At 37.0% G+C, this 14,771-nt stretch overlaps 1 protein-coding gene across 1 annotated transcript in view; it reads right to left on the reverse strand.

Annotated features, from left to right (window-relative positions):
• The window catches only part of TTC3 (tetratricopeptide repeat domain 3), a 111,373-nt gene that overhangs the window by 50,535 nt on the left and 46,067 nt on the right, over positions 1–14,771 (reverse strand). Inside the window, exons 18-24 of the mRNA XM_050784613.1 lie at positions 13,073–13,153; positions 11,120–11,232; positions 6,827–6,947; positions 3,868–3,990; positions 2,816–2,917; positions 1,294–1,386; positions 580–644 (exon numbers count right to left, since the gene is read on the reverse strand). Coding sequence (XP_050640570.1) covers positions 580–644; positions 1,294–1,386; positions 2,816–2,917; positions 3,868–3,990; positions 6,827–6,947; positions 11,120–11,232; positions 13,073–13,153 — 698 coding nt within the window. The remainder of the gene's footprint in view (positions 1–579; positions 645–1,293; positions 1,387–2,815; positions 2,918–3,867; positions 3,991–6,826; positions 6,948–11,119; positions 11,233–13,072; positions 13,154–14,771) is intronic.

Genomic DNA, 14,771 nt, shown 5'->3' on the forward strand with positions numbered 1-14,771 from the left:
AACAAATAATTCTGTTCATCTTTTCTTTTGCTTTTTCTTGGTCACAAATGATAAAAAATAATCACTTCTTAGAAAGAAAAACAAGAAGCAGGACCAAAAAGAAAAGAAAAAAGAATCTGAATTATTTGATCTAAAAAAAAAAGCTATAGAGAAGTAATAATTTAGACAGTACATTGAGTATTTCAGGGTAAAAAACAGTCATAGGTTCAAAATGTTTATTGAAGAGAGATAAAAAGAAAAATATGCTTTTGGAATTAAAGTTTCAACAACTGACAGCAAACTATATAGTTTTTATATAAACGCCAAATGTATTCATCAAACATGTAATTTCACAGCATCAAATGTTCTAATTTTACTTGTAAATTCAACCACTAGATAAATAATTCTGAATCAAGTTTTTAGTATTCTAGGCTAGTTCTCTTTAAGTTTTAAATTTCCATAAAAATCATTTCTAAAAAACACTTATTTGGATATATGTATACACAGCCAATTTTTTAAAAGGCATAATTTAGAAATCTGCATTTAATTGAATTATATTCTAAGAGACATCATCAAACCACTGATTGTTAAAAATCTTACCTAGAACATTTCTGTTTCAGAATAGGTCTTGGAGGAACCTTTTCTTTTATGACCTTGTGTTCAAACTTTAAATAAAACAAAGACATCCAAAATTTGTCTCATACTCCCATGACATAAAACACAAAACCACAAGTGACAAGTATTTCAGAAGCACACATAATGTTCAGTTTGATAGAGAACAGTGATGATGTTCTGACCCAGACAAAAGCCCAGAAAGCTTTAGCAAAATAATTTACTGAAGAGGAACAAGAGCGTAGACACACTTGAGGAAAAGGATTTTAAAAAATTAAGAGTAAGCAGACGATCTAATGAAGTGTAAATATTATTACAACTACCCACTCCTGCCACTCCCATGTCATGAAGTTAAAGGTAATCCCTCAAGATGCTCTTCCCCCTCCCTAAAAACCTGCACACCCACTAATGCCCAAAAGTTTACCAGGATTAAGAAAATGAAGTTATCAAAAAGAGTAAAAACAGTAAAACTAAGATATAAAAAGCCTCCTTTTCCTATTAAAAAATAAAAGAATATACGAATGCTTTCATTACAATGAAGCATTCTCACATCCAAGTATTTTCTATATTTTCTTAAATGAAGTAATTGCTTCTTTCCTGGAAAATATCCAAATTACACGACATCTACAAATTCAAATCATGTTTCAAAAGGTGTAAACATTTTGGTTATCTATTTAACAAGGTTTCCCCTTTATTACTTACTTCACATTTAACTTGACCACCACTGCTGAAGATGATAATCTTAGAAATGACACCTTCACAGTCAGGGGTAAGACATATTCCTTGTAGAAAATCCTATTTGATTAAAAAAAAAAAAGAAAAATGTTACATCTAGGGGGGATAAATCTATACATGTATACTACTTTTACCACTAGGAACAGTCAAAATACGGACTAAAACCATCTTCAGGGAAGTGGTGAAAATCCTTACTCACTGCCATGTGAATTTTAAGGCTTCCATGTAGGAAAAACATACTTTCAGGTGTGGGTCTGACCATGTGACTTGCTTTCATCAATGCAAAGTGACCAGACATGATGTACACATGTCTAGACAAAAGGTTTAACAAACACTTTATAGACTGGACATTGTTCTTTTTCCTCTGACACAGGAAGATGTTCCAGAAAAGGGTCATTCTTCAACTTAGATTGAGAAACAAGGAATAAAGCCACACAGAATAAAGCTGCTACAGCCCAGTCCCAGCCAACAACTGCAGAACTGTAGGACTAGTCATGTAAGCAAAAAACAAACTTCTCTGAATGTATGCCACAAGATATTTGGGTGTATATTACTTCAGCATATCCTAGTGAAAGCTAACTAATTTAAAGAGCATATTTAAAACCATGGGAATGGTTAAGACCACTAAAAGACGGTATATCGCTAGAGAAATTCAATTTAGGTAAGACAAAGACATAGCAGAAGTGACTCAAAGGTGACAGTTATTTACTCACATCATTCTATTGTTAATTAATTATGTGAAAATGTACAAAATGTGAGAATTTATTTCTACCAAACTTTAATAATTGCTATCGTTAACAGATGCCTAGTACAACTGCCTTATTCTTTCCCAAATAAGAACAATGGTCTGCATAAGCCTAAGAAGTGTAGGAAAAGGTCCATAGTTTCTACAGATCACAAACAAATTCTATGAATACAAATAAGATCGTAATATTGTGTCTTCCCTCAAAGTATGTCTACTTCATGGTAGTTAATGTCATTATCTTGATAATAAGAAAATCCCTGGTGAGAAATGGCAGTTTAAAATTGAAGTTTATCCTTCTTCCCAACATTAAAAAAATTGTTTTGAGTTGATTTCTTAGTACAAATTACCGCATCAAATTTTGGTTTTGAAACCTCTAATTCCACATCAAAACTTTCAAGTGGGGTCTGGCACAGTAGCTCATGCCTATAATCCCAGCACTTTGGGAGGCTGAAGTAGGATCACTTGGGTCAAGGAGTCTGAGGCTGCAGGGAGCTACGACTGCACCACTGCACTCTAGCCTGGGCAACACAGTGAGATCCGTCTCTTTAAAAAAACAAAGCCTCTATGGTTAATGCCTTCATGATTGTATAAATAAAAACAAAACCTGATTTTTCACTTTATTATTAAAGTTATAATTTAAAACTTTCTAATTATGTGCAGAATGTTCAGGAAGGAATTCTTGGGGGAAAAAATTGACATACAATAAGTATACTGAAAAATTCAGACAATCTTGTTATGCTTTACCTTGTCAATTTTATCATTAAAGGTTGTACTTTTTAACTTCTTCCAGCAATTCATGTGAAATTCTATTTTACAGTACTGGCAACAGCTGATGCGTATAAAACCCTGGGGTTACAAAAAAATGTGTAATTAACGTTTTAATGATGTCTCTGCACACACACTCATTACAACACACATAAAGACAGAGAGAGAGAGCTTGACTAACATGTTTACTTAAACAGCATAAAGTCACATTATTCTTTATATCAAATATTTTATAAACATTATTTCATCTGATTTACTAACCAGGGACATTGGAACAGTAGGACAAGGGCAGCTACTATCTTCTTGAATAAACCAGTATAACTTAATTAAGTGCCAGACTTATCTCAAATTTTGGTCTTTAGCAGCTAATTCAGTGATCACAATGACCTTTAGATTCGGGACTCAAATTTTATGAGACATCAGAATTGCAACAAATCAGAGGTAACAATCTCACTTTGTTTCCTATCCTCCTAAGGTAGCTGGAAGAGGAAAAGGAATGAGCCAGCCTGCCTTCTCAGGTCACTACCCCAGCCCACAGTGTTTATACATCAGTGGCTCTGGTTCCCATGTGAGATGATGTAGACCTAAAAAGTACAGGAAGGCTGGGCGTGGTGGTTCATACCTGTAATCCCAGCACTTTGGGAGGCTGAGGGGGGCAGATTACGAAGTCAAGAGATTGAGACCATCCTGATCAATAGGATGAAACTCTGTCTCTACTAAAAATACAAAAATTAGCTGGGTGTGCTGGGACACGCCTGTAATCCCAGCTACTCGGGAGGCTGGGGCAGGAAAATTGCTTGAACCCAGGAGGCGGAGGTTGCAGTGAGCCAAGATTGTGCCACTGCGCTCCAGCCTGGGTGACAGAGTGAGACTCTGTCTCAAAAAAAAAAAAAAAAAAAAAAGTCCAGGGAAAGGGGTGGACAACTGCTAACTAGCCAGAGAACTTGGGTGCTTCCAATTAGAGATTGTTTTGAGCCCATTTTAAGGAATGATTTTGCAAGTTAATGTCCCACTGTACACTCATTATTTACCTTAAAGTCTGGATCAGTTATGTATATCTGGATCTTAGAATATCCATGGCACTTCTGATAGCAACAAATGGCATCTGGCACTGGAGGGAACTTGCATTCTTCAACAAATTTCTCTAACAGCATCTAAAACAAAATAAACAAAAATGATACCATTACAATACTAATCTGTCAATAAAAATGTCTGTGATTTCAATAACCTCTTGCCATCAAAATATTTTCAGCATAAGAATGACTAAATTTTTTTCACCAACAACAAACTACATACAACTTTTAAAGTGTTTCCTTTTAAAAGGAAGGCTGATACAAAGACATAAGAGATTTAAAAAGAGGACTTAACCAAATTTTTTTTCAGAATTTCGAAAGAATCAAAATTTTGTCCTGTTACAATCATCAAATCTCATTTCATAATTTACAACTCTCTGAAATCTCCCATAAGCATTAAGAGGAAGTCAAGCAAGGCAGAATAACCCTTAGGGGAATCCTGAGGACTTTACCAGCTCCTCTTGCCTGACATCACCTCATCCAGGATCCTAACACTCCCATGATCTTCCTCCTTGCAGCTCTGCCACTGTTGTTTGTGGACTCCCTGGCGAATTATTCCATGGCTAATGAAGCCCCCAAGAGACTCATGCCATGCCTCCAGTGCTGGCTTTTTGTTATCAATAGCTCCTGTGCCTCCATCCCAATCTTGTATGAAGAGAGGAAAATCCAAGAATCCCTGTGTTTTATTTTTTATAACAGCTTTGTTGAGATATAATTAACACACTATACAACTCAAATAAAGTGTAGTTCAGTGGTTTTCAGCATATTCACAGGATGTACCGACATCACCACAATCTAAATTTAGAACATTTTCAACAAGAAACTCCATATGCATTAACAGTCCCTCCTCATTTTCCCCTAACCTCCCAGGCCCAGCAATCACTAGTCTGCTTTCTGTCCTATATACAGATTTGCCTATTCTGGAGATTTCATACAAATGGACTCACACAAGCCCTTTGTGTTTGGCTTCTTTTATTTAGCATAATGTTTCCAAGGTTCATACATGCTGTAGCATGTTATCAAGTACTTTTTTTTTTTTTTTGAGACAGGGTCTTACTCTGTTACTCAGGCTGGAGTGCAGTGGCACAATCTCAGCTCACTGAAACCTCTGCCTCCTAGGTTCAACTGATCCTCCCACCTCAGCCTCCTGAGTAGCTGGGACTACAGGTGTGTGCCACCATGTTTGGCTAATTTTTGTATTGACGGGTTTCGCCATGTTGCCCAGGCTGGTCTGGAACTCCTGAGCTCAAGCAAGCTTCCTGCCTTGGCCTCCCAAAGTGGTGGGATTACAGGCGTGAGCCACCACACTTGGCCATTTGTTTTTGAGGCAGACTCTCACTCTGTTGCCCAGGCTGCACTGCAGTGGCACAATCAAGGCTCACTGCATCCTCAACCTCTCAGATTCCAATACTTATTTACCTATTTATCAGTTGATGAATACTTGGGCTATTTCCCATTTTGGGCTATCATGACTAACGCTGCTATGAACATTCACGTACAAGTTTTTGTGAGAACATGTTTTCCTTTCTCTGTACACACCTAGGAGTGAAACTGCTGGATCATATGGTATGCTATAGTTTGAATGTTTGACCCTCCAAACCACATGTTAAAATCTGATCCCTGGTGTTGGAGGTGAGACACAGTGGGAGGTATTTGAGTCATGGCGAGGAATCTCTCATGAATAGATTAATTCCCTCCCTGGGGTGAGTGAGTTCTCACTCCATTAGTTCCCTAAAGAGTTGGTTGTTAAAAAGAGTCTAGCACTTCCCCGTCTCTCACCATATGATCTCTACAGACTGGCTCTCCTACACCTTCTCACATGAGTAGGAGCTGCTGAAGGCCCTCACCAGCAGATGCTGACACCATGCTTCTTATACAGACTGCAAAACCATAAGCCTACTTTTCTTCATAAATCACCCAGTCTCAAGTACTCCTTTATAGCAACACAAATGGACTGAGACATGGTAACTCTATGTTTAACTGTCTGAGGAACTGCCAGACTATTTTCCAAAAGCAGCTGCATCATTATACATTACCACCAGCAGTGTCTGAATGTTCCCATTTTTCTATACCCTTGCCAATATTTATTGTCTACCCACATCCTAGTGAGTGTGAAGTGGTATCTCACTGTGGTTTTGATTTGTATCTCTCTGATAGCTAATAATGCTGAATATCTTTTCATGTGCTAATTGGCCATTTGCATATCTTCTTTGCAGAAATGTCTATTCAGATCCTTTGTCTACTTCTTAAATTAGATTATTTGTCTTTTTATTATTGAGTTGTACAAGTTGACTTCTGTGGTTTTAAAAGCTTCAGCCAAAATCAAGTTCTGAGTATATGTGAGAGTTCACTACAAGTAAAAGCCTATCTCAGTCATTTCACACATAAGTCTTTCTAGAACAAGTAAAGCATCTTTATGCTTCTGGATGTGAGACTAAATTCATATTTTTCTGAATCTTCAAGTACCATCTCAGTAACTGTGGTAACTTTATGAAACAACAATACTATACCTTCCTCTAAGTACAACCAAGTCCAGCATACTACAGGATCACGTACACTCAAAAGTCAGAATGCCTGGACTCAAGTCCCAGGACCACGATTTGCTTGCTGTTTCACCTTGAGTGCATCATTTCACCTCTCTAAACTTAACCTTCCTCATCTGTAAAATGGGAATGATCACAGTGCCCCCTGCACAGGCCTGCTGTAAGGATTAAGCATAACGATAAGTGGAAGGTACAGGACTGGCACATAGAAAACATTCAATAAATGTCAGAGAATCTCAATAGACTGTAGAGGGGAAATGCATGTAAGGGAAGTGGGGATGGAATGCTCCTACTTCTCTGCCTCCTGCTACCTGAGTCAGTCAATGCAGATAAGCATTCACAGTAAGAAACACTTTGCAAAAATAAATGGTTACCTTTATTTTTTGTGGCTGAGACTCTTCAATAATCACATTACTTGTGGGCCAAGTTAACACTCCAGGAAGACGATAAATCAAGGTTCTTGCTTTCTCAAAGTGATTGAGAGCTTCTAGAAATCTAAAGTCAAAATTATGAAAAAGGCATTAAAGATGTAAAATGGTATTTTCATTCCCCTCAGCAAAAGTCACCAAAGATCTCAAGCTTACTGGGATGAATACATTTGCTGAATCACTGAACAGCAATATTCAATGTAACCTAAATTTTCTTTAAAAAAACAAAGTCACTATTGCTGTTTTGCTATAAAAGTAATACACATTAAACACAACTTGTCTTGGACACTGGCTTTATTGTGCTAGGTGTACACTAGTTTGTTGTTGTTGTTGTTTTTGTTGCTGTTTTTGAGATGGAGTCTCACTCTGTCGCCCAGGCTGGAGTGCAGTGGTGCGATCTCAGCTCACTGCAACCTCCACCTCCTGGGTTCAGCGATTCTTTCTGCCTCAGTCTCCCAAGTAGCTGTAACTACAGGCACGCACCACCACACCCAGCTAATTTTTGTATTTTTTTAGTAGAGAAAGGGTTTCACCATATTGGCCAGGCTGGTGCCGAACTCCTGACCTCATGATTCACCCGCCTAGGCCTCCCAAAGTGCTGGTACAGGCATGAGCCACCACGCCTGGCCAATGTACGCTAGTTCTTTTAAAGTTGATACTTACTTTTTAAAGTTTCGAACAATTGAAACACAAAATTGAATAATCTATTCAATCTTTGTTTCATTAACTAAAGTAGATTCTTATACAGAAACAGCAAACTTCCACTTCAACTAATAATTCATAAATAGGGGAATTTTTATTTTATTTGACTCTATTAGGACAACGGTAGTAAAAATTTCTCTGCTAAAAAGTTTTTTTTAAGGCATCATGTATTCTGGACGTTTTCTCTCAACCATAAAACAGTAAATTATTTTAACAAAACAAATATTTAAATTAAATTGCTTTAACTATAAATATGAAATGTTTTAGTTCTGATTTTATTCATGATTTGAAGAAATAATGTCAACAGATTCCCACAGTCCATTCAACGAATACTGAAGTACTTAATTATAAAGTTAACCAAGGCTGGGCGCAGTGGCTCATGCTGGTAATTTCAACACTTTGGGAGGCCAAGGCAGGTGGATCACCTGAGATCAGGAGTTCGAAACCAGCCTGGCCAACATAGTGAAACCCTGTCTCTACTAAAAATACAAAATTAGCTAGGTGTGGTGGTACATGCCTGTAATCGCAGCTACTTGGGAGACTGAGGCAAGAGAATTGCCTCCAGGAGGCAGAGGTTGCAGTGAGCCGAGACTGCACCATTGCACCCCACCCTGGGCAACAAGAGCGAAACTCTGTCTCAACAAAAAAAAAAGTTAACCAAGTCTTTATTCATCTCTTCACACTAGAGAAGACTTTCCTGCCTTCTCTAATCCTGAAATGACTTCCCAATTTAAAAACTTATTTTTGCCTACAGCTACAGTAAGATTCACGTGCAGAAAAGCTAGACCACCATCCACCGTAAGACAGTCATACATCACAGGATTTCAAAGCAGAAACTGCACATTGCAACACCAAAAAACAGCGTATTTGCTATTCAGTCCCACACCGTAATATTCAGAAATTAAAATGTAAATGCTTTTCAATATGGAAAAGACTTTCTAGTTTTGCACAATCTCCATGATTCTAAACATTTAAGTAATTTTTCTAGACCTTGTGAATTTGCATGTGACTGCTACATCAAACGGTTATAACCTAAACAATTTATACTAAACTTTTAAACTAGTTTCATTTGCTAATCCTGTAAAGGTGCTTGCTAAGTCCTCACTTTCCCTGCATCTACTTGATCCTTAATATAGCTTAGCTAAGACAGACAGTAATTTCACGAAGTAAAAAAAAACTTTCTTTCTTTTTTTTTGAGACAGAGTGTCGCTCTGTCACCTAGGCTAGAGTGCAGTGGCACAATCTCGACTCACTGCAACCTCTGCCTCCTGGGTTCAAGCAATTCTCCTGCCTCAGTCTCCCGGTAGCTGGGACTACAGGTGCACACCACCACACCCGGCTAATTTTTGTATTTTTAGTAGAGACGGGGTTTCACCATATTGGTCAGGCTGGTCTCGAATTCCTGACCTCAGGTGATTCACCCACCTCGGCCTCCCAAAGTGCTGGGATTCCAGGTGTGGGCCACTGTGCCTGGCCAAAAAAAAAACTTTAATTTAAAAAAATCTATAAAGGAGGTTCTAGGCACATTCTAAGCCTGGGGTGGGGGGTTCCCCCAAAATCTCACAAAATTTCCCCTAACAAGTTAAATGAAAATTGAAAGATAGTTAGAAATTATAAATAATATTCAATCGGTCAACAATTATTTCTTTATACAGTAATCTAAAATACCTACCTCTATACTGGGTACAAGTGGCAGAACAGATTTTCTTTTTTTAAAGCTCAAGACATAATCCTGTCCCCTCGGGGACATACTGACATTCAGGGAGACAAGACTAAGAGACATGAGGCATTTAGAGAACAGCTTCAATATTAAACTGTGAGTAAGGATTACAACTACAATAGAGTTCAGAGGAGAGACTTTTATTCCTAACTCATTATGTCTTTGAACACATAGATATCTCTTATTTAAAACCATCTTTATACAGATTTTTAAAAAATAGTTAAATCAAAAAATTAAACAATCAGATTTTAAAAACATTGTATCAATTTACTCACTACAGATGATTATACACTATTCAATCTTTAATGTCAAATTACTATATTGCTGACTTACTAGATTTAAAATCAGGAAGTACCAAGAACTGCAATGACTGGCCTTGCTTTAACAATTAATATTGATAGTGTATTTAATAAATGGTGCTGGGAAAATTGGCTAGCCATAAGTAGAAAGCTGAAACTGGATCCTTTCCTTACTCCTTATACGAAAATTAATTCAAGATGAATTAGAGACTTAAATGTTAGACCTAATACCATAAAAACCCTAGAAGAAAACCTAGGCAATACCATTCAGGACATAGGCATGGGCAAGGACTTCATGTCTAAAACACCAAAAGCAACGGCAACGAAAGCCAAAATTGACAAATGGGATCTAATTAAACTAAACAGCTTCTGCACAGCAAAAGAAACTACCATCAGAGTGAACAGGCAACCTACAGAATGGGAGAAAATTTTTGCAATCTACTCATCTGACAAAGGGCTAATATCCAGAACCTATAAAGAACTCAATCAAATTTACAAGAAAAAAACAAACAACCCCATCAAAAAGTGGGCAAAGGATATGAACAGACACTTCTCAAAAGAAGACATTCGTACAGCCAACAGACACATGAAAAAATGCTCATCATCACTCGCCATCAGAGAAATGCAAATCAAAACCACAATGAGATACCATCTCACACCAGTTAGAATGGCAATCATTAAAAAATCAGGAAACAACAGGTCCTGGAAAGGATGTGGAGAAATACGAACACTTTTACACTGTAGGTGGGACTGTAAACTAGTTCAATCATTGTAGAAAACAGTGTGGCAATTCCTCAAGGATCTAGAACTAGAAATACCTTTTGACTCAGCCATCCCATTACTGGGGATGTACCCAAAGGATTATAAGTCATGCTGCTATAAAGACACATGCACACGTATGTTTACTGCGGCACTATTCACAATAGCAAAGACTTGGAATCAACCCAAATGTCCATCAGTGACAGACTGGTTTAAGAAAATGTGGCACATATACACCATGAAATACTATGCAGCCATAAAAAAGGATGAGTTTGTGTCTTTGTAGGGGCATGGATGCAGCTGGAAACCATCATTCTCAGCAAACTATCGCAAGAACAGAAAACCAAATACCACATGTTCTCACTCATAGGTGGGAACTGAACAATGAGATCACTTGGACACAGCAAGGGGAACATCACACACCGGGTCCTATTGTGGGGAGGGGGAAGGGGGAGGGATAGCATTAGGAGACATACCTAATGTAAATGACGAGTTAATTGGTGCAGCACACCAACATGGCACATGTATATATATGTAACAAACCTGCACGTTGTGCACATGTACCCTAGAACTTAAAGTATAATAAAAAATATATATATATTGATAGTGATATCTCATTCAGGTCCTCAAAGTAAATCACAATTATGATAGTGTGCTACAGAGGAAATATCAAAATAATTCCAGAAAATGGATCATTATCATATTGGATTTTAAATGAGTTACCAGCCTACAGCTTAAATTAGTGTCATTTCTACTAACCTGTTTTTTTTCAAGTATACTTTTCCAATTCCACAGTAGGCCAAGCAGTCAAGTCCCTCATTGGGGTAGTGTTCAATAATCCTCTTAAACTGGTTTTCAGCTTCAGATAATTCCTTCAATAGCAGTGAAAACAATGATCACTTACATACAAAGAGAAATACTGAAATAAATTTTACCTAAAGGTTGATTTTTTAAATAATATTAAAATAACAACTGCATATCCCCAAATTCCTGTAGCAAAATTATACCTCTGTGTTTCACTTTCTTAGGAATTACATAAATTTCTGATCATATGGATAGTCAGAGACACAATCAAACCAATCCAGCTGAACACATCAGACAATCAACCTACAAGCATTTACCAGTACACACTAAGGGCCTGGCAGGTGCTGGCTAATACTAAAAAGAGTCAAATCGTGTTTTTGTTTTTGTTTTTTTAAAAAAGGCTAATTATGGTGTAAACACACCATAACATAGATCCTATTAAGTGCTAATCCCTTGGAAGGAATGCCATTCCAATGATGTTATCACAGTCTTTTGTGGCATAAGATGGATGAAAGCTGTCTTAAAAACAGCTCTTTAGGAAAAACTTAACATAACTTAGAGTACATTCTTTTTTTAATATTCTCAACAGTGAAAAACCACTAAGTTGAATGAATTTTGTTTTTGGAAAACATCCAAAAGATACTCAGTTCTAAGAAATACTGGTAACCCTACTGTGAGTGAAAAAAAGAAATGTCACTACAAAATAGAGCTTTGAGGCCAGTTCCAACAGAGGCATTCTAAAAATGTTTGAAGCAAGGGCTGTCCTCTGATGAAATTCTTCCAAACATGTAAGTTCTACTATAACATGTTTTTTTTTCCCAAATCATTCTATTTTACATTAAATCACAAATGTAATAAATGATTTCTTCAATTCTAATAAGGTAAAATATGGTATTTATTATTATTCTGTCAGGAATAAAATTAAAATCATGAAGTTCTGTCTCCAACTGTCTCTTGGAAAATAGAATTAGACAGCATTCATGGGAGACATTAATCTGTGACATTGAGATCAAGGAAAATGAACCTTGGGCACTGTCGACTTCTGGGAGAGAACAGAACGTAAAAGACTACTTAGATCCTCACTAGGTGGCAAGTTAGGGTTAAACCTTCATCTAGACAGGGAAAAACAGAGCCCAAATTATATATTATACTTGAGGTCATTCTAGAGCATTTCAACATTTATAGCAAACTCAAAACCTCAGAAAGCAAAGTTATAATGCCGAACAGTATAGGTAGGTAAACATTCCAGGAGAGCAAGGCAGGAGCATGACTAAGGGAAATCCTGGGAGCTCATGTCTATACACTGACTACATGCAGTTATAGGAAGCCTGCAATCTAGAAATAATACAATACCTAAGTACTTTCTACCTAGAAATAAGAGATATTAACATTATCACTGTTACCTGTGTTTTTCTAGGAAAACAACATAACATGAAACCTCCCTACGTCCATTCCCTCCTGCCATCACTAAAGGCAGCCATTATCTTCAATTCTATATAAACATAATCCATATTTTTTTCACTTTTTTACAAGATGCACAGAATTCTTAAACAGTATATAATACTATTATGTATATTTTCCAAATTATATATAAGTGGGATCACAATGTTTATGTCCTCCAACTTGCTTTTCCCCCAAGATTATGTTTCTGAAATCTATCTATCATGATACATTATGTCCTAATTTTATACAAATAAAAAGTAGATTCCCACTGATTGCCTGGCAAAGCCTTTTTCTAATAGGAACAAACTAAATATTCTTTAAAAACACAAACTAAATTAAACTGAGACATTTCAGACAAAATTATCAGAAGGTACAGAGAAGAAAATGGGTCAAAATGAGAAAACAACTATTATAAGATATGTCACTATCATTTTAATTGTTTATTACCACTGTTACAAATCTTACCTCAGGCTGTCCTATTCCAAGGAGAGAAATGGCAAGTCCATAGACAACCAAGACATAGTTAATCATGGCCAGGTTCAATTGCTGTCAATAAAAATGCCTCAGTTAAAAATCTGAACATAATTCTGCCCAATCTGCATCTAGTCACAACAGAAAAAGAAGTGCAATAGAATCTCGCTAATCAATCTTACTAATCAATGATTGTCATAAAATCTCACTAATCAGTATGATTGGCCAAATCAAATTAGAAAAGAGATTTTTGTCCCAACAAAGCAGTTATCCTGCTATTTAAAACACAGAATCACTGTCTCAGAGTTCCTTAAGGCACGGTTCATAATAGATTAATTTCTAATTAAAGTCATATTATTTTTCATATAAGGGGCACTAGTGGCAGATTAAGACATTTACTTAGCTATTATAGGCTACTTCAGAGATACTGTGGGTTCGGCTCTGGAGCATCACAATAAAGCAAATATCACAATCAAGTGAGTCTCACAAACTTATGGGTTACCCAGTGCATATAAAAGTTATGTTTAAGCGATACTGTAGTTTATTAAGTGTGTACTAGCATTATGTCTATTAAACAATGTATACACCTTAAGATTTTATTGCTACAAATGCTAATGATCATCTGAGGCTTTACTGAGTCATAATCTTTTTTTAAACTTTTTCAAAAATTATACTTTAAGTTCTGGGATACATGTGCAGAACATGCAGGTTTGTTACGTAGGTATACACGTGCCGTGGTGGTTTGCTGCACCCATCAACCCGTCATCTACATATTTTTGTTGGTGGATGGTTTTGCCTTGATATTGATGACTGCTAACTGTTCAAGGTGGTAGTTCCTGAAAATTAAGGTGCTGCAGCAATTTCTTAAAATAAGACGACAATGAAGTCCATCGTACTGATTGACTCTTACTTTCAGAAAAGGTTTCTCTGTAACATGTGATGCTTTTTGACAGCATTTTACCCACACTAGAACTTCTTTCAAAATTGGAGTGGCAAATCCTGCCACTGCTTGATCAACTAAGTTTCTCATTTCAACAATATTCACAGCATCTTCACGAGGAGTAGGTTCCATTTCAAGAAATGACTTTTTTTGTTCATGTGTAAGAAGCAACTCCGTATCCCTCCAAGTTTTATACTGAGGTTGCAGCAATTCAGTCACATCTTCAGGCTCCACTTCTAATTCTCTTGCTTGTTCCACCACATCTGCAGTGACTTCCTCCACTAATGTCCTGAACCCCCCAAAGTCATCCATGAGGGCTGGAATTCACTTCTTCCAAACTCCTGTTGATGTTGATATTTTGATCTCTCACATGCATCATGAACGTTCTTTATGGTATCTAGAGTGGTGATCCTTTCCAGAAGGTTTTCAATTTACTTTGTCCAGATCCAACAGAGGAATCACTATGGCAGCTATAGCCTTATAAAATATGTTTCTTAAATAATAAGACTTGAAAGTCAAAATGACTCCTTGATCCATGTGCTACCAGGCATGAAAACAACATTCATCTCCTTGTACACGTACCAAATCTCTTGGGCAGGTGCATTGTCAATGAGCAGTAGTATTTGGCAAGGAATCTTTTATTCTAGCAGCAGGTCTCAACAGTGGGCTTAAAGTACTTAGTAAACCTTGCTGTCAACAGATGTGCTGTCATTCATGCTTTGTTGTTCCATTTCTAGGGCTCCAGGCAGAGTG

Source organism: Macaca thibetana, chromosome 3, assembly GCF_024542745.1.
Source record: "Macaca thibetana thibetana isolate TM-01 chromosome 3, ASM2454274v1, whole genome shotgun sequence".
Classification (NCBI taxonomy): Eukaryota; Metazoa; Chordata; class Mammalia; order Primates; family Cercopithecidae; genus Macaca; species Macaca thibetana.